At 35.4% G+C, this 21,572-nt stretch overlaps 1 protein-coding gene across 1 annotated transcript in view; it reads left to right on the top strand.

Moving 5' to 3' along the window:
* The window catches only part of Rpn1 (regulatory particle non-ATPase 1), a 243,607-nt gene that overhangs the window by 79,555 nt on the left and 142,480 nt on the right, over positions 1-21,572 (top strand). The window contains exons 8-10 of the mRNA XM_090416189.1: positions 5,328-5,388; positions 9,108-9,257; positions 19,210-19,316. Coding sequence (XP_090272315.1) covers positions 5,328-5,388; positions 9,108-9,257; positions 19,210-19,316 — 318 coding nt within the window. The remainder of the gene's footprint in view (positions 1-5,327; positions 5,389-9,107; positions 9,258-19,209; positions 19,317-21,572) is intronic.

Below are 21,572 nucleotides of genomic sequence, written 5' to 3'. Positions count from 1 at the left end.
TAGTGGGGGAAAATCTGATATTTTTTTATGCAGAATATGTAAATTTGCAGCAATTATATTGACTTACCTAATTATTATTTATTAATTCGTTTACAAAAATTTAAAGAGAGAATTAAACTTCATACTAACACTTCAAAACGGCACCGCCCTTCTAGTGGCGCCTGCCTGCATTGCAAGCCTGTTTCTGCCGGCCCTGATGCCATATGCTAATGCCCCCTAATCTTTCTCAGGACTCTCATATCTGTGGTCTCTAGTCTTTGGTCAAGTGTTTTACTTGTAACCCAGCTCTCAGATCCATAAGTTAAAATTGGTTTAAACACTGTCTTGTATACAGTTAATTTAGTGTTTTGGCTAATTTCTCTCTTATTCCATATAAATTTATTCAATTGACTTCCCACCATACCAACTTTGCTGATTCTGTTGTCTATTTCCATATTTAACTTACAATCTTCAAAAATTATGCCTAAGTAGATGAAATGTTTTGCTTGTTCTATAAGTTCAATATTAACAATGCAGTTGATATTTTCGGTGTTTCTGCCAATTTTCATTGTCTTTGTCTTTTTAATGCTGACCTCCATACCATATCTATTACAACAGTTATTCAATTTAGTCAGGGAATCTTGCAGACTTGTAGCGGATTTATTTAGAAGTATAACATCATCCACATAAAGCAAAGAGCTGAGATTAACACCTCCAATTCTCATTCATATAGATAATGAATAAGAGAGGGGATAATGTACATCCTTGTCTGACACCAGATTTAACATTAAAATATCTTCCTGTACTTCCTTCAATTCTCACTGCTGACTTACAACAAATTGAGACTAAATATTGCTTGATATAATGCTCCATTAACACCATATAACTGTAGCGTTTGGAATAGCTTCTCCCTTGGCACCTTGCCATATGCCTTTTCCAGATCTAAAAAACTTAAATACAGATCTTTGTTATATTCCCATGATTTCTCAACTATCTGTCGTAAAGTGAAAATCTGATCCTGACAGTCTCTATTTGGCCTGAATCCAGCTTGTTCTTCACCAAGCTTCTCTTCCACAATCCTTCTCAACAGTTTCTCAAGTATACTTGCATATATTTTACCAGGAACACTCAGTAATGAAATGCCTTTGTAATTCTCAGATTCAGTTTTATTTCCCTTTTTATATATGGATATTATGAGAGCTGTACTCCAATCATCTGGAATTCGTCCCTCTGTCCAGGCCTTCTGAACTATGCAGTGCAGCCACTGTATGACTTTTATACCTGCATAATTGAGCATTTCTGGCCGAATATCATCTACTCCTGCTGCCTTTCCACATTTCAGGCTTTTGATGGCTTTTTCTACTTAAAGTATGGATATGTATTCCTGACAGCATGCCTGGTCAGTGTTTTTTACCACTGTGCTGTCATCACTACTTGTTTCATTTAGCAATTTTTCGAAGTAATTACTCCATACTTCAAAGATATCTTTTTCTCCCATTTTCATGTCACCTTTATCATCTCTAACACCTTTTCAGCACTCTTTCCTCCATTTCTAAGCTTCTTGAACAAGAAGCTTAGAAATGGAGGAAAGAGTGCTGAAAATCTTGCCACCTACAGAATATCTTGCCACCTTCTTGATATTTATTTTCTATGTTCTGGCCGAAGTCCTCCCATGACTTTTGCTTAGCTAGTTTTACACAGTGTTTAGCTTTCTTACATTTGTCTCTGTATTCTCTAAGAGCAGAAGCTGACTTATTTGCCGGGAACTTTTGATATGCTTTCTTCTTTTCCTTCACTGCCTCTTTAACTTCATGTGTCACCATGGAGTTCTGATTTTTCTATCCTTCCAGACAACCTCACCACATGCCTCTCTGTCTGAATCAATCAGTGTTTTCAGGGCTTGCCACCGAATCTCCAAGGTTTGGTGCCTGCTCTCAACTCTTTCATTTTTTCTTGAATAATATTTGTGTATTTTAGTCTACAGTTCACATCTGAGAGCTGCTCAACTTTTATTCTCCCTAAAACTTTCTTACATGTTATTCTTTTCGATATGAAATTCAATTTTATCCTGCTCAAGACTAAATGGTGATCACTTCCAGTTTCAAATCCTCTGTACACTCAGGTGTCCTGCACTAGTGGGAAAACATCACTATCAACAATAACATAGTCAATGAGACTTTTTTCTTATTTCTTGCCTCTTCTCTCCATGTGAATTTGTGCACATTTTTATGTTGGAACATGGCGTTAGTAATGATCAATCCATGTCTTGAGCAGAAATCCAACTGGTATTTCTGTCATTATTATTAGGTTTGCTCTTTTCTCCAAATTTTTCCAAAATATATTTGTATGCCTGACAGTCATTTCCTACTCTGCTATTTAGATCCCCAGTAAGGACCAACTTTTCCTTTTTCATTGTGTCAGTTGCTTTCTCTAAAGCCTCAAAAAAATTCCTCCACTTCTACCTTACTAGAACCTTCTGTGGGACCATAGGCACAAATAAGTCTCATTGTCCAGTTCCAAATTTTGATATTTGCCTAAATCACTGTACTTAATATTACTTTCCATTCAAGAAGATTAGCCTCATACTTTGTGTTCAGTACTATAGCTACTTCTTCTTTTCCTTGATTGTCATTGCCTGAATATAACATTTTGTAATTGTTGCTCAGAAAGATCTCACTAGTTTTTTCTTTTTTGTTTCAGTCACCCCTATTATGTCGATCTGGTACTTATTCGATTCATCAGCTAGTTGCATTTCTTTTCCATTCGGGTTTTTTATGTTGATAATACCGATCTTGGACTCTGGTGATGTTGAGTTGGGGGTACGTTTTAGGATTTGTTTCAGTAGTTGACTTTTCACTGTTTGCCATGGTTCCCTGGCGAAAACAACGGGGGGCCTTGTTTAACCGACGACGCCCTATCCGGCATGAAATTCTGTCATGTTGTACTGTCATTTGAAATTTTGGTTTAAGCCAGTAAGAATACAATTTGGTCGGCTAATTCCCAAATTGCCAGCCCATCCTCAACTATTCAGTATCGAGGTAGATACCTAACAGTGTGCACCACAAGCAGGTGAGGATTGGACATTAGGTCAGAAGCCCTGGTCATTTCTCTGCATTCCTTTTGAAGGCTATGTGGAGGTCTCCTCTCAGTTATATAACTTTGACCATTAACACCTCTATTTGTTATTATTGTTATTGTTATGCTTTTATCTTTTGACTGTTTTTGATCTACTATGATCTCGATCTTTAACTTCCATGGCTTTTGTTTTCTCTTGTGAAATTTTTAAATTGCATTGTTGGCTTATTTTGTTGTAATTCATAAATTGATTTTGAAGGTCATCTTCATTGTCTTGTAATGAGACAATTTTTTTATATCAAAACAAAGAACTATATTTGGAATTATCAATTATACAAATTCAAATAAATCCTCCCAACTCCACACAATGTTTACATTTGTCATACAGGTGTTTGAAGAAAGGGTGGTAGTCTTGAACAGGAAGCTCCTTCACTGTCTGGGTCACACCATGTTAGATGGCCTTAATGTCGCTGAAACACTTCCCTCTTTCAAGGCACATTTCATCTGTGGGAAGAGGAAAAAGTCTGTGGGAGCCAAATCTGGTGAATGGGGTGGGGGGTTCTATCACACAGATCGACTTCGAAGCCAGAAACTGCTTCACAGCAGTGCTTAGTGTGTGGGTGCATTGTTGTACAACAAAAACCAATTGTTATTTTGGAACAGTTCTTTCCTGACAGATTGCATGTAGGTGTACAGATGTTGCATTACTCTTAAATAATACTGACCGTTCACTGTGGTGCCTTCAGGAACAAATTTGTGGGCGATAATTCCAGCAGCATCAAAAAAAAAAAAAAAAGTGATCAGTGTCTTGACAGGTGATTTTTGTAACCTGACTTTCTTCTGCCATGGAGAACACGTTCCATGCTCTGGCATTTCCATTTCTGGATCAGACTGAAAACACCAACTTTCATCAACAGTGACAATTCTTTGCAACATCACGACTTGATCAACTGTATGGATGAAATTTTGACAACTTGCAACCTGGTGCCCTCTCTAGTGGTTATTCAGCTGTCATAGGCAACAATTTCCATGGCTTTCACCACATTTTCATTTGTTCGTGCAGAAACAGGCCATCCACAGTGCGATTCATCATCCAGGGATTCCTCTCCCCCTTCCTCCTTTAAATGTTGAAAACCATTAGAACACCTGTGCACGGCTCAGACAGTCATTAGCATAAACTTTTTTTTAGGTGTTGGTATATATCTGTAACTCTTTTTCCTAATTTACAGTAAAATTTTATCACAATAACTCTTACTTCAGCGGTTGCCACATGATAAAACTGCTGTGCCACCTGACTCGGAATTTGTACCTGCACTTACACTCTAGCAGTCAAAACTACAAACACATTTGAATTTTTACAGGACAGCCTTTTGAATAAAAGCACATCACAATACTTAATAGGCACACTGCATATAATCTGATCATTTGCTAATTAAATTTATTTTACTAAAAATAAAAAGCCAAAAGGCTTCACTTCGGCGATGCAAAATTATATAAATTAAGTGGATATTAAATCCAACATCATAGCATGGCAGCGAGTGTATTTCCACAAGCTCTCTATGCGAAAATTGCCTAGAGAGCTTGTGGAAATACACTCGCTGCCATACTATGAGTTGCCTTAGCCAAACCTTATAGGGTTTGGCTAGGGCAACATGGACATTCAATGTATCCATATATTCGCTTCCTATTGGTCCATTTTGATAAGTTTCACTGGTCTGACAGCTGTTTCAAACTCATTGGGTTTTGTCAGTGACCAGGTAGAAACCTAAGAGAGCAGAAATTCTCAGTACTAAGGAACTCGAAGCGTCGGAGAGGTGTATTTTCCATAAGCGAACCCTCGGTCTTTGCATAAAGTATTTGCTAAAAATAAAGAGCCAAAAGGCTTTACTTCGGCGATGCAAAATTATATAAATTAAGTAGATATTAAATTCAACATCATTTCAAAGCCAAAATGTTGGATTTAATATCCACTTAATTTATATAAATTTATTTTATTTAATATATTAGTCTATTTGTAATTTCCTTAAAAATACAGTTTATAGTTTATGAAACACAAATTTAGTGTGAACTGATAATTAATTAACATTAGTGTCTTTATTATAAAATTGATAAAGTATTTCTGAAATTTATTGAGAAATTACATCCTGAATAATAATATCTGTAATTATTTAGGATTTAATTTTGTATTTACTAAGACTATTCCTGAATACACTTTGTAATTATTTGGTCAGAGTATTACAGTGCATTTTTATGATTTCATATACTTTTTTTAGCTTGATATTATGGAACCAAAGACTCCAGATGATATATATAAATCTCACCTTGATAATGCACGTAAGTAAATTGTGTAGTAATTGTTAATAATTGTTAATTAGAAAATAAAGTTCATTCATCATCATCAAATTCCTGACATGTACCCTCAAGGGGTGTACAGGACATGATAGTATAATACTACATGAAAAACTTACATCATTACTAACTTCCTATCTACTATTTTCCTCCAAATCAATCTGTTACCTGTCAAGACTCCAACATTACCAGATCTCATATTTCTGCCTTCTAAGGCACTTTTTACTGTATCAATCCACCTATATCTTGGGCTTTCTCTGGGTCTTTTTCATGCCAAACATGGCAGAGAACACTTGTATTGCTAATCTTTTCTCTCACATTCTGTTTAAGTGACCATACCACCTGAGATTAGCTCAGCTAATGCATTCCTGGATGCTGACAATATCAAGTTCTTTCCTAATATCCTCTTTTTTAATATCCTAAGTTCTTTCCTAATATCCTCTTTCTCAGGACTCTCATATCTGTAGTCTCTAGTCTTTGGTCAAGTGTTTTACTTCTGACCCAGCTCTCAGATCCATAAGTTAAAACTGGTTTGAACACTGTCTTGTATACAGCTAATTTAGTTTCAACTAATTTCTCTCTTATTCCGTATGAATTTATTCAATTGACTTCCTACTATACCAGCTTTGTCAATTCTGTTGTCTATTTCCATATTTAATTTACCATCATTACCAAAGATCGTGCCTAAGTAGCCGAAATGTTTTACTTTTCTACATTATCTCCATTCACAATGCAGTTGATATTTTCAATAATTCTGCCTATTTTCATTGTCTTTGTCTTATTACTGCTGACCTTCATACTATATCTATTACAACAGTTGTTCAATTTAGTCTGGGAATCTTGCAGACTTGTACTGGATTTATTTAGAAGTATATCATCTGCATAAAGTAAAGAGCTGAGATTAACATTCCCAATTTCAATATCAGGTTTAATACCACTTTCCTTCATAATGTGATCCATATAGATAATGAATAACAGATGGGAAAAATGTACATTATTGTCAGACACCAGATTTAACATTAAACCCCCCAAACGGCCACGACGTCTGTAGACGTGCAACTAAATCTGGATATGATTCTATAAAACCTGTTGAATAACATGGATAAGAAGTGCAATTTGGTCTCACTATTTCATCCACCTCAGCCAGTAGGTAGGTTAAACCATCTTCCTGTACTTCCTTCAATTCAAACAGCTGACTTACAACTTAAATAAAGACAACGTATTGCTTGATATAATGCCCCATTGACACCATACATTATGGAACTTTGACACCATACATATAGGGTTTTGAACAGCTTTTCTTTTGGCACCTTGTCATATGCCTTTTCCAGATCTGTAAAACTTAAGATCTTTGTTATATTCCCATGATTTCTCAACTATTTGTTGCAAAGTGAAAACCTGATCCTAATAGCCTCTGTTTGGCCTGAATCCAGCTTGTACTTCACCTTTTACACTCTTTCCTCCATTTCTGAGCTTTCTCGACAACTTCCCGAATATCTTGCCCCCTTCTTGGTATTTATTTTCTTTGTTCATGCCAGAGTCCTCCCATGACTTTTGTTTAGCTAGTTTTACACAGTGTTTAGTTTTCCTACATTTGTCTCTGTATTCCCTAAGAGCACAAGTTGAATTATTCTCCAGGAATAATTCAACTTTCGATATACTGTCTTCTTTTCCTTCACTGCCTCTTTAATTTCCTGTGTCCACCATGGAGTTCTGATTTTTCTATCCTTGCACACAAGCTCATCACTTGCCTCTCTGGCTGAATCAACGAGTGTTTTCTTCAAGATTTGCCACTGAATCTCTAATGTTTTGTTCATATTCTCAAACTTTTTAATTTTTTCTTGAATAATGTTTGTGTATTTTAGTTTGCAGTTCACATCTGGAAGCTGCTCACCTTTTATTCACTTTAAAACTTTCTTACATGTTCTTCTTTTCAATATGAAATTCAGTTTTATTCTACCCAAATTAAATGATGATCACTTCCAATTTCAAATCCTCTGTACGCTCTATTATCTTGCACCAGTGAGAAAAACATCACTATCAACAATAACATAGTCAATGTGACTTTCCTTATTCCTTGCCTCTTCTCTCCATGTGAATTTGTGCACATTTTTATGTTGGAACATGGCGTTAGTAATAATCAGTCCATGTCTTGAGCAGAAATCCAACTGGTATTTCTGCCCAAGACATGGACTTTAGACATGGAATTATTATTAGCTTTGCTCTTTTCTCCAAATTTTTCCAAAATATATTTGTATGCCTGACAATCATTTCCTACTCTGCTATTTAGATCCCCGTCATGAGGATTTTACGTGATTGTCATTGCCTGAATATAGCATTTTCTATTTATTGCTCAAAAAGATCCCACCAGTTTGTCTTTTTTTGTTTCAGTCACCCCTATTATGTTGATCTGCTACTTATCCAATTCCTCAGCTAGCTTCATTTCTTTGCTATTCAAGCTTCTTATGTCGATAGTACTGATCTTGAACTCTGGTGATGTTGATTTGTTCCAGTAGCTGACTTTTTGCTGTTCGCCCTGGTTCCCTGGCCAAAACAACGGGCCTTGTTTAACTGGGTGACGCCCTAGCTGCATAGAATTCTGTTATGTTGTACCATCATTTTATATTGTGGTTTAAGCCAGTAAGAATACAATTTGTGCTAAATCCCAAATTGTCAGCCCATCCTCGTTCGTTCAATATCCAGGTAGATACCTAACAGGATGCACTACGAGAAGGCGAGGATAGGACATTAGGTCAGAAGCCCTGGCCAATTCTCTGCATTCCTTTAAAGGCTATGTGTAGGTCTTTTTTCTCATTTATACAGTTCTGACCCTTAGTAGATACTGTAATTTTTTTTGGGGGGGGGGTAGCCAACATTCTACTGGTCCCCTCACAAAATACAGTAAACTCTCAATTTAACAGACTAATAGGAGCTAAGGGATGTCTGTTAAATTGTGAATTTTTTAAAATAAAAATATCTGTAACATTATACTGCAATTTTATCAATATTAGGACTGCAATAACAAAAAAATTGTTTTACACACAATTTTTAACACGATTTTCACACTTTTAGATAAGTTAATATGAAGTTAATGTTCTATGTTGAGGCGCTTGGTTTAGCTAATCCTGCTTTGTAAAAACTATGAAGTTTTTTTTTTGAACTTTCAAATTCTGCTGTTTATTTATAATTAACTCCCTAAAATTACGAAAACGTATGTAAACTGCTGCAGAAAGTCATGCCACGCGACAAAAGAACCAATTGCAATGCGATTGTGTGATCGCGTCCTAATCATTTGCCGAGTATGTGTTATGAGCCATGACTCATTTATGTCGGCTAAATTACTATAGTGTTTTTCAACATATGATGACCTATTTGTCAAAATTTGTTAAAAATAACAGGAAATTAATAACAAAAAATAACCTGTTAATTTAATTATAAGCAAATCTTGGTTAAAAGCTTTTTAAAATTAACAGGGTGTTAATTTTCACATGTGACATACGGACTGGAAATTTTTTCCGTTATATCGAGGGTTTACTGTATTGGCAATTGTTAAAAGTGATGTAAGCTGTTAATGTTTATTCCCAGGACTGTCAATTCAATAAGTGAAATTTATTCCTTAGGAGTATAATTTCACTTACTGAGTTAATACTGAATTGATATATCAGATTAAATTGCCTTTTGTATAAAGACGTTTTATTTTATAGGCCCATCATTTGGACCAGGTAGTACTGTGGATTCAGCAAGACAAAATTTAGCCTCCAGTTTTGTAAATGGATTTGTAAATGCAGCATTTGGTCAGGATAAGTTGTTAATGGAAGATGGTAACAGGTGGCTGTATAAAAACAAAGAGCATGGTATGTATTTGAAAACTTTTTTATTATTGATTATTATTATTATTTATTTTTTTATGTGGCTCCCACCTACAAAAAGTTGATTTGCAAACCTATAGTACATGCATACCATGGTGGGTGAGTTAAGGATGTTTTTTTCTTATCTTTATTGATTTATTTTATTTTATTCTTGTTTTTTTATAGTTTATCTGTCTGAAAACCCTGCTCTAGAAATCAAACATAGAACTTTTCCAAGTCACTTCAGACCTCCATTAAGCAGGGTGATAAAATTCTTCTCCCACCCAAATTCACTTGGTCAAAATTGATGGCCTTTATCCATGGTTTCAGTGGAATTATTAGAATAAAATTGTAAACAACAAATTTATAATTTTAGTTGTTTTTGGAATTCACCTTTGTGCTTGTCTTCAATTTTCTCGCTCTCTTTCTCAACTCATTAAATGTTTGCTATTTTATTTTATTTTATTTTTTTGCATTTTTCTGCTGAAATATTTTTTGATGAGATGTCTTATCTGTTTATACTAATCAAAATAGTGGCAAGGAAATTATCAACACATCCAAAACTAAAACCTACTATAAAAAGAATAAAAGTAGGAAACTTCCATAATATCTAAATTGCAGTTGTATTTTCTGGTCTCTTACCAAAGCCACTGGCTGTAACTTTAGTTCAACTCTGCTTCTGCCTTTTCACTTGGATAGTTTTATTACATCGTTATTAACAGATGAATCTTTTTTACTTTTCTGGCTTCTTACTTTTCCTCAAATTGTTTCATAGATGAGTTTGGCAAATGTCCTCTTATGCTGGATATCAAAATCTTCCATTCCTAATGGAATTTCTTTGATTATTCTGGGTTATGTCATTTGTTTTGTGCTACTTTTTTTTATATAACTTGTTCCACTGTAGCTAGGAAATCATCCTATATTCAGCCTACTCTAAAAAAAAGTGATAAATATTTACATCAAATTACCATTCTCTTGCTGAGTTTATTTCTTCTATAGTTATAGCAAAAACCATTAACCTCCACGCTATCTGGAAGCCTTGTTACTAATAAACAATCACTAGTAAGAATTTCATGTGGGATCTTTATGTTGGCACCACTTGGACAAATGCCTTGGAAAAGTTTGAGAAATTTCCAGTGTAGTTATTCTTGATATCTCTTGATATGATATTTGATCATGTTTATACAAAGCCCTTATTAAGTAAACTACCACCAATAGTCCAACTTCTTGCTTCTGCAACTGAGTTGTCAGCTGTTTCTCTTTCTTTACCTCATGTGATGGCAGGTGGATCTTTTTCTTTCTCCCCCCCCCTCAGACTTTGTAATTGATGTTGGAGTTCCACAAGGTTCCATTTTTTTTCACCAGTTCTTTCTTTTATGTATTGTTGCCATTCTCAATTGTAAGCCCATTTCTAGTTTTGCTGATGAAACTACACTGCATACTCTTCTTTCTCATTTGACAAACCTTTCACTATATAAATCAGAGAAACTTCTCAAATATCAGCATCTAAAACTTACATTCTGATATTCAGAATTATCTTTCAGTGGGATTCTGATAACATTAATTTCAATACTAGTAAAATCCATTACTTGTCTAATTTCTTGCAGCTTTTCTGTAAACTAAGAAACAAAAGCTTTTCTTTCATTCTTACTATTGACAACACCCACGTGTCTGAACAAGATGAGATTTCTCTTCTTGGAATAATTCTAACTTCCAGTCTATCCAGAACACATTACAAGCATTCCTCCACTACATTCAAGAAATTAGGTTTTCTCTATTGCGTGCAGTATTACTTTAATCTGAACAACTTAATTCTACACATCGCATCACATCTATCCATTGAATACTGTTCTCGCATGTGGGATAACCTGAAATCCTTCAGAGAAGGCAGTCAGAGTGAATAATGATCCATTTCTGCATTTCACTATACTCTTTTACAGAGATGTGGTCTTAATGTTTAGTTTGTTACTTCTTTTTTTTTCTATAAATATTTTCATGGATGCTGTTCTGAGGACAAATTTTACTTTCTCTTCATTCATTCATTTCTACTGCTGTCTTTTTGAACATTCTCCTCTTATGTTTTCTCCTGAAGCATAAAACGTGCAGATCTTCAAATCCCATGTTAAGAAGTTTCCTTTTTTCCTCGACTTTCTGCCCATCATGATACTCATGTATCATAGGTTAATCGACTTATGTGGAATTACCAAAAAAAAGTGACAAATTTGAATCAGCAATAAAAAATCTAAAAAATAAACAAGAAAACTTTAAAATGTCAGCTGCATTCCCAGTAGTGCATTCATAGAATAAGTAAAGTATTTTAGCTGTTTATACATGGATTTTGATGATAGCTTACTCATATAGACAGAGATTATAGAATAAGGCACAAAAAATTCATTTGGCTTCCCACTCTATATAAAAAAAGAAAGAAATCAGCCAAAAATGCTAATCTGCACATTTCAGATTTGATTTAAGGATCTTATAAGTTAAAAACAAAAGATCAAAGATTGAAAACTACAGATATGATTGCTTGAACAAAACTGGGGAGCGAGCAAATGTCATCATTAGCAGAACCATATTTTAAATGAAAATATCAGCAAAAACGTATTACATATTCAAGAATGTGCAAGTAGAGCTAATTGGAGATGTGTGGCTGTTTAAACGAGCTAATTGGAGATGTGTGGTTGTTTAAACAGAATAATAGATAAGAGATTAACAAAAATGTTGAAGCTGTTGGATCGTCCTTCCTCTAGTAATAGTACATCCTGGCTTCGAGTCTGCCATCTTGTTTTAACGTTGTTCTTATCAAGGTTAATTATGTTGATTACTAATCCAAATATAGGGAAATTTCTATTATACTGCGCCACCCTATATTCATATCAGTCTATGCAAAATAGTGTAATCAAATATTAATTAATTTTAGCAGTCTAATGTTTATATATAGGCCGAATTTTACATTAATATTTGAGGTTCCCGCTAAGTCCGATAATTTTATGAATGGTGCAGTGAAAAAGAATCAGGCTAACAACAAATTGAAATCAATAAAGCAAAACATTTAATGAAAAAGGTTATATATTATATACATAAGTATACTTTGTATACAAGTTAATACAGAAGTAACTCTGTTCAACTACACATAACATTCACTTAACCCTTGGTATTAAACTGAGCTTCAAAATCTAATTCCTCCCTAATAGGCAAAGAGAGTTCTAAAGTTCTTTACCATTGAAATTCACAGCAAATATTTTAACAAATGTATTCTTCATCTATCCCTTATTCAGAAATCACATAGCTCAGTCAAGTGATAGCTATCACTTTAAGGGGAGAAGACTATTAATCTTCTAGCTTCGGCTAATTTCAGCATAAACACCACAGTTAATGTTAGGATTTAACAGAAGGAGATAACACTTACAGATTCACTCTAAAATGCTATAAAGTACAACTGTTCTTACCGGAATAAATCTTTGCACATATTATTCACTGAGGCACACATAATACTTTAGATAATTATCACACTGGAGCTATACATTTTAAAAGTAATCTTCTTTAAATTAACTTAATCTTTAACTTCAGCACATCATAAATGCAGACACACTTGCACTAGAAAATTCACCTATTCCTCATATACTACTTTACAATAGAATCAGCTTTCATTTATCTTCCTTGAAAGCTCTGGAATACAACATTAACTTCAGAATTCTATATCAATATTCTGAGTTGTCAATTTACATTTCGATCCTTCATAATCTGATTACAGCACTAAATTCTTTGTACTACAGCCTCTTACTTAACTCCGTGCTGCTAATAAATTATTTCCTCATCTCTCAGTCACTTCTGTTCTAGTGCTCACTGACTGACTGTCTGACTGTCGACCAACTCCCGTGTGTCCCTGTTTACTCTCGCTTTCCGTTTATATATCTTCACTCCTTTTTCCCGCCAAAACTTGTTCTTACCGTCCAGCTCATATCAATTCCATCTCATGTCCATAACTCGCACGCTCGTGCCTTCTATTTTTAACTCCGTCTCCGTGACAACAATTAGAGCAGTACATAAGAATATAAGCATTTCATAACATTATACCTTTACATACAGAAATAAAAAAAAAATAAAAGGATATTTTTCAATTCAAATAATATACAATTAAATATGATGAACACAAATTCTTCTACTATTAATATAGGAATAAATAAAATAATCTAAACGTTATTTTTACACAGAGTCCTTTCTATTATTAATACATATCCCAGATTAAATAATTAAATAAAAAAACTCAAAGGTAATTATATGAATAATAGTTTATAATAAGAGATTTACATTAAATAATATCTACAAATGTGGCCTTTGATATGGTGGATTATGTTAGATTCTGAAAGGAGTATTAATAATTTTAATTTCTCTTCATTCAGAATCCAACAAAGCAAAATTGTCACGGATTTGTCACCAATTGTGAATACCTGAAGGAGGAAGACCATTAGTCACTTGATGTAGTTTAGTACTTCAGAGGGTAAAAAGTAAGAGCTGATCAAAGCAGACTCAGTAATGTACCAAGTTGAAAGTATTGGGTTGGCAAATATGTTCGTTCGGTTTATGCGTTAGTACAAGTTTACGCTGCTTTGCCTGTCTCTATTATTGTGCTATTGTGCAGTTGAAAGGCAACATTTCACATAACCTTTTAGTGAATTTTCGTTCGGCCTACTTCAGTTGCATGTATGTAACATATTTTTAGAAATGGAAGGAAATAAACACTACCGTACATTACTGGCATATTTTGCTTTTTTATTTCAAAAAAGACAAACGAGCTGCGGAGGCCCATAAAAAAATATGCAGCGTATATGGGGATGGTGCCTTAACAGAACGCATATGCCAAAAGTGGTTTGCCAAATTCTGTTCTGGAGATTTCAACGTCAGTGATGTGCCTCACGGCAGTTGCCCAACAGAGGTTGATTCAAGTATTGTGAAGGATATTGTCGGCAAAAATCCATTGCAAACAGTGCGGGAGATTGCTGCAGTACTGAACATATTCCATACAAGTGTTGAAAACCATTTGCACAAGCTGGGATATGTTTCAAAACTCAATGTTAGGGTGGCACATGAATTGACTGAAGCCAATATGACTGCTTGCATATCCATCTATGATTCGCTGCGACGTTGCCAAGAAAACAACCCATTTTTGAAGCGGATGATTACGGGAGATGAAAAATGGATCGTGTACGATAACGTAGTACGTAAAAGATCATGGGAGCACAAGCACAAACAACCTCGAAAGTGGGATTGCACCCAAAGAAGATCATGCTCTCTGTGTGTTGGGATTATAAAGGTGTTACCGTCAGGCAGAATGATTGATTCAACTGTCTATTGCTCACAGTTAACGCGACTGGCTTGTGCAATTAGCACAAAATGTCCTGAATCGTCAAATCGGAAAGGAGTTGTCTTTCACCACGACAATGTTAGACCCCCACACATCGTTAACAACCCGGAGTAAATTGTTACGTCTTGGCTAGGATGTTTTGCTGTATTCACCAGACCTGCACCTTCCCATTACCACTTATTCCTATCGTTGCAGAATTCTCTGACCTCTTGCCATCTGTCCACCAACTTCATTATGCTGCGTTCATAAAACTCCTGAGGTTTACTGGCAAAAAATGATCCAGGTGTCTTTTAACAGCCTCCTCACTAGCGAAGGTTTTCCTGTTCGGAAATTGTTACATCTTGGCTAGGATGTTTTGCCGTATTCACCGGACCTGCACCTTCCCATTACCACTTATTCTGATCGCTAGTGAGGAGGCCGTTAAAAGACACCTGGATCATTTTTGGCCAGTAAACCTCAGGAGTTTTATGAATGCAGCATAACGAAGTTGGTGGACAGATGGCAAGAGGTCATTGATAAAGAGGGTCAATATATAACTGACTAGTATGTATTATATATATTAAACTAGGGGCTCTGGCGGCTACAGCCCCACCCCACGTGCCTATTGCACCCCCCCCCAGTTCCGGACAAGTAGACCGGTTCTCCTCGAATTTCGAAGACTCGAAAGGGTCCCCCCCCGCACATATGGTGACCAAACTCCCAAGTTCCGGATTGGTAGGCTGGTTCTTGAATTCTGATGACTCAAATTTCAAAGACTCGAAAGGGGTCCCTCGGCACCTACAACGACCAAACTCCCAAGTTCCGGACTGGTATGCTGGTTCTCCTTGAATTCCGATGACTCGAATTTTGAAAACTGGAAATGGGGGTTCTGCCCCCCCCCCCTGACGCAATGCGATTTTCAGACTTTCCACTTTATGAGGTGGTGACTTCTCCTCATAATGTAATGACAGTATTACATCTCCTAGGAGCTGTGTTTTACATTTCACCTAAGTGGTCACTTACGCTTGGTTTCGCCAATAGTTTTTCGGCACGAAACTCATAGATCGTAGTTCTCGATCTTGAGTTTCGCTTACTGGCTATATAACAACAAGGGATTTTTATCCCCTTAATTGCTACTTATATTCTTATTAATAAAATATCCACCTATTTCCCCTCGTCTAAAGATAAACGCTCAACTGTGTCTCTTCCTGGTGTGTATACCAAGTTCCATGTGACTGCCATCTTTCTCTCTTTGGGCAAACTGGACACTATAGAAAAAGAACACAAGAATATCAATCTTATGTTCTTCACGATAAGTCTGCTGCACCAATCCACTGGATTGGTGCAACACGGAATAGAAACAAACCACAACATTCTCTGGTCCAAAACTTGCCTTCTACACAGATGTCTGTATAAATTCGAACGCTATCCAAAGAGTGCCGAGGCCTTAGGCCTTATTTCTGCCCTAACTTGAATCAAAATGGCTGCCTGTCCTTGTCAAAAATATGGGAGAGGTTGATCTGAATAACACATTAATTTTATTTTTATTATTATTTTTTAAAATTAAGACCTTCTAGATACTACATCTGACTAATGATCACATCTTTATTATGATTTTATAAATTGTTTTTTGTATAACATTGTAAATTTATACATGTAATTTATTCTGTGCTTTGTTTCACTTTCTTTGGTAAAATGATATCATGATTAATGATGTAACATCACGTGACTCATTCTAATTTTGAACAATTGTTTATATTCTACCATGTAAAAACTGTTTTCTGTCAAGCCACTGATGATAGTTCGTTATTTTCAAACTGAAATATCTGGTGGTATATTAAATATGTAGTCATCCATTATATCCAGCAGGATGTAAGTCGATGCATTAAATTAATGGAGTTATAGGAGTTAGGGACTTATTATAACCGTAATGAGCATGCCATTTTAATTTTTAAACCTTATAAAACTGTACTGTGCATTACTGCCACTGTAAACAGGAGAATAATCACTGAAATCTTCCTCCACAATCACATTTTCGTTACCTTCCCTATATGAAGTACCAGGCAGATTCACCATACATTTTCACATTATGCAGCACAAAACACTGCTTGGATCTCATGACCAACGAGAAGAAGCTTTGAATTCGTAGTCGTAATTGGGCCCTGCTTTCTCCTTCAACATGTTGAAGAGACTTAGTGGCTTAGCGGTTAAGGTCAAGTGCTAAGGGGTGTGTGCTTTTGGTTCAGGTCATCTATCCATGATGCAAGTAGCTTTTCCATATCACCGATAGGACCTTGTCGTTGCTTCGTCACTATCATCAATTTAATGGAAGCAGATCCTTTCACAGCCTCTATGATTTTATCCTTATGAGACCATCTGAAATCGTGTGATCACATTGAGGGGCTTATCAGCTTCATGTTGCTTTATAACTTGTAACTTCGTTTCAAGATCAATTGCTTGAGCATGTATTTTTTTTGATTTTTTGATTGAGCATGTAGGGCCATGTTACTCAAAATATTGCAGATATTTAATGATCACAGAAATTAATTCACAGAAAACCTATTTCTCAAACACAAAATCAGCAGATTTGAAGACACGTGCCGATTGCCATGGATGGTTGTGCTGAATGCGCTGTTGCCACTGCACATTGTGCATTGTTTCTAAATAGAAACCTTTTTACTTTATGCTCGCTTGTGTCTTGTTCAAAGAATTTTTGAAGTATAGTCAAAAATGTTATTCCTGTTAGAGATTGAATGGAGAACTTTACAAGGAAATTCTTTATTCAGGATTTAACATGATAAATATTACTAATTAAGGAGATACCTGCACATCAGCTAATAATTATGAAAAATTTCTTTATGTTATGTGATAATGTGTAGTCCATATGTGCCATATATTGAAATTTACTCCTGTATAACTGAAATGAGAAGCAGAGAATTTTGTGTCAGAATAGTAAGAATTATGTAAGGGAATTGTTAAGTTATTTGTAAATCCCATTAAGCTGTCTAGCACATTACAAAATTTCCAGAAAGATAATAAGTAGTAATTCAAATAATCGTGTATAACCTGTACGAGTCGAGCTTAGCGATGAAGGCTGTACCTACGCGGAAAGTGACGTCAGAACGACTACCTGGAATAGGATAACCTAACAGATTAGGGAGAGTGTAGGATCACCCAAGGGTTATGAACGGTTCGTGGGTAAAAAACACATCGAATAGAGGGCGTCCGAAAGGATGAATAAAAGACTGCACGCCATATTATGGGGCTTTTTCTTCTTTGGTTCCTGGATTCGAGTGTTAGGGATTTTGTCGGGGAATTTGCGAGAGAGTGGTGGGTCAACTGCAGTGATGTCGGACGACAAGGGCTATTCTTGAGTATGCTTGAGGATTTCCAAGTGAAGCTGATCGTGTTACGATGGCCTATGCAGAATCGAGCCTTTGAATAAAGTCCCATCGAGGAGAACGAAGAAAATTTCCTGCGGAGCGGTAGACAGCATGCCACAGTCCGGAAGTGATTCAAAGAAAAGCGTAGTGCATCGCCAGGCACAGAGACGCCCGATAATTATACAGTAAGGTAATCCAGATCTACATGAGATGGCAGCATGAAATCAGAAAGGGTCCGGTAATGTAAAGAATTTCATTCTATGTTAAAAATCGCTTAGAAGAATAAGAATTTTGTGTATCCTGTAAACTAAGGACACTAATAGAGAACTTTTAAGTGAGAATTTGATTGAATGAGTTAAGACCGCGTTAAACAAAGAAGAAATGTTGTTAGGCAGTGTTTTGATTGAGAATGGCTAGGCTTGACTAAGGAAATTTGGAATTAAGATAGTTATTGATAGAGTATTAATGAAAGTGTTCAATGCATGTTCTGTGAATAACTCTTGAAAGGAATTATATCCTAGTAGTGTTATGCTTACACTTAATCTTATTCTTTTGTAATTGAAGGATTTAGCTTACTCAAATTCATTGTTGTGATTTAGTATGAAAGTTAACTTAGAGTGAATTTTGTTCTATTAACTATAATCTTATTTGAATTTTCTTCACTGTAAATGTTTTATGCTTTTCCAATAAACATGTTTTGCACCTTATACCTGAGTTTGTGCCTGATTACGAATTTAAACCACCACTTATGAAATAGAATCTTTTGGTGGGAAGGAATTAGATATTATTGCTTAAATGAGATTCAGGTAACGACTACTAACTGAATCTGCACAGCGCTAACGTAAGATTAATTATTGTGTGTATCCCTTTTGAATTTAGAATAAATTCAAAATAAAAATAAATTTGGCCAAAATCCAAAAAAGAAATAGTACTGAATTAATATTTTAAAGGCACAACAGTAAATTAGAAAGTGGGCTATTTAGAGGTAGAACAAGGTATAATATAGTGAAAGTAACGATTTAACATTCCCTTATGGGATCACGGACGTATCTTCGAACAGACATAAGTCGAGGGATGACTGCATTTTTCTTGTGCTAACGTGTAGATAATTCTTAATTTCATGTCACAAGTTTCTCTCAAAAGTAGAAACAATACAAATTCCTGTATGTATATACTTAAGATGCAATTTTTCTATTAGTATGTATCACTACAACATTTCATTTCTTGTTAGGCATGCTTAGTGCTACTGCATCACTTGGTTTAATACTGCTATGGGATGTGGATGGTGGATTGACACAAATAGACAAATATCTTTATTCATCTGAGGATTATATCAAGGTCAGTCATTTACATATATTAAGTTAACATTTTTGAAATATATCCTTATTGATATTTATAAGTGGCATATATGGTAAACACCATTTCATTCAACCTTGGATAATTTGATATCTCTTTTGCCAGCCTGGTTGGCCAAGTGGTTAATGTACCTGCTCCCCAAACAACAGGCTACAAGCAAATCCCAACACAGACATGGATGTTTGTGATTGTCTTTAGGTGGGAGGTAAAATTCATTATCTGGTATGAGATAACCACCCTGCTTATATAGGGCCTTGAAAGTCTTGTCCATGTTTGATCTCAAAGCACGATTTCTGGACTACGTAGAAATAAAAAAAAAACACAAATAGTAATAATAATAAATAAATGATTAAAAAAATTCCTTAGCCATCCAGGATACTGATATACTGTAGGTTTTTAGCCTTTCATGGGTGAGAGATACATAGGCAGGGGGATTCCATACAATGGAGTTTCCACCTCCAAAATATAATTCTACATGCCTTTCAAGTTCATTTAATTTGAAATATGCTTAATTATTAACTCCAATAAACTGCACTGCCATATACAATTTAGTCTGGTGGTAAGGCTTGTGTTGACTATATTTTTAAGGAAATTACAATGTAGACTAATATATTTACTAAAATAAATTTAATTAATACTTCCAATATTTTGACAATATATCAGATCATCCCAAAAGTAATGTTTTAGCATTAAATTTTGAAAGGGTATAACAGATAAATCACTTGTTAATTTAATCAAGTATATTTCTCCATTTGAATCAATTATCCTCTTCCTAAATTGTGAAAGCTTCATAATGCCATTTCTATAGAATTCAGGAAGTTTGGAGGCAAAGAAGTTGAAAAAAATTCAATTTCAGTGCCTCTAATATATTGTATTGCTTTGCATTAAAGAAATGTTGCAAACTTTGAAATAAGTGATAATCTGAAGGTGCAAGATCAGGAGAATACAGAGGACATGGAAGATTTTCCCTGCCGAGTTTCTCAATCTTGGTACAAGTGATTCTTGCACTATGAGGGCGTGTGTTATCATGGTGAAACACAACACCCTTTCGATTGACCAGAGAACACCTCTTTTCTTTCAATTTTTCATGCAGTTGATAGAGTTGTTCACAGTATACTTCAGTTGTTTGTGGCAAAAGTTCAAAGTGTACAATACCAGCCATATCCCACCACACGTTTAACAAAACCTTCTGAGGGTGAAGGTCTTTTTTTTTGGCTTAGGTTAGCCTGTTCCCCTGAATGAACCCACTGCCTTCAGCACTAAACACTCTTGTCAAGTATCCACTTTTCATCACTGGTGACTACACGACTCACAAACAGAGATTGAACCTCTCAAGAATGAAGCACAGTGCAGACTTCTATATGATCTCTTCAGTTGTTCATAAGTTTGTGAGGAACCCACCTGCTGAGCTTAGGCACTATTGGTGGTGGTGGATAGTCAATGATGATGAATTAAGATCTTTTGCTAAATCTTCAACAGTCGCATTGGCATTTCTTGCATTAGCAGCTTCCAGCATATCATTATCAAGAGAGAGATGGGGTGTCCAGACTGAGGGGAGTCTTTTAAGCTAAAGTCCCCCTGTCGAAATTTTTGAAACCATTGCTAGCACTTTCACACATTTAAAACATTATCACCATACACTTCTTGTACATTTTTTTACAGTGTTAGCAGCATTGTTGCCTTTTTTTAACTTATAAAACATGATGTGCCTAATGTGCTCTTCAGTGACTTCCATAGTAATAAAGGTTATTTAAACAATAACTTATGTTATGGTGTTCTTGAAAGGTGGAATTCTTTAGAATGAGGCCATCTCAGCTTAGCAATACTTATAAAGCTTTAAAAATTCATGCTGAGACATGTTTGAACAAATACAGTATAAAAACCAACTACTTTTGTGATGACCTGATAGTTTGCATAGTAGAATAGTTTATATATGGACTGCCTGAAATTTATAAACATAATATGCCTTGTGCCCAATTTTGATGGCACTGATTCACTCACATGCACATTAGCTAAATGTTTAGCAAAATTGCAAAAGTGCTTTCCCAATGACAACACTCCTTCACACAAAAAATTCAGCACTTTAAAGCCAGTATAGAAAACCTCCCACTCTAACACAATGTCATACAGTCAGTTTTGATGTCTCCTCTCTGTTCACCAGTGTCTTCCTCAAAGACACTTTAGATCGTATTCAAACTAAATGTTTTCCTGATATTTTTGCCTTCTTTAAGTTCACTA

This window comes from Typopeltis vanoorti, chromosome 3, assembly GCF_054136105.1.
Source record: "Typopeltis vanoorti isolate ZY-2024b chromosome 3, IOZ_Tvanoo_1.0, whole genome shotgun sequence".
In the NCBI taxonomy this organism is placed as follows: domain Eukaryota; kingdom Metazoa; phylum Arthropoda; class Arachnida; order Uropygi; family Thelyphonidae; genus Typopeltis; species Typopeltis vanoorti.
The sequence above is the reverse complement of the archived record's forward strand: the minus strand, read 5'-3'. Positions and strand labels throughout refer to the sequence as shown.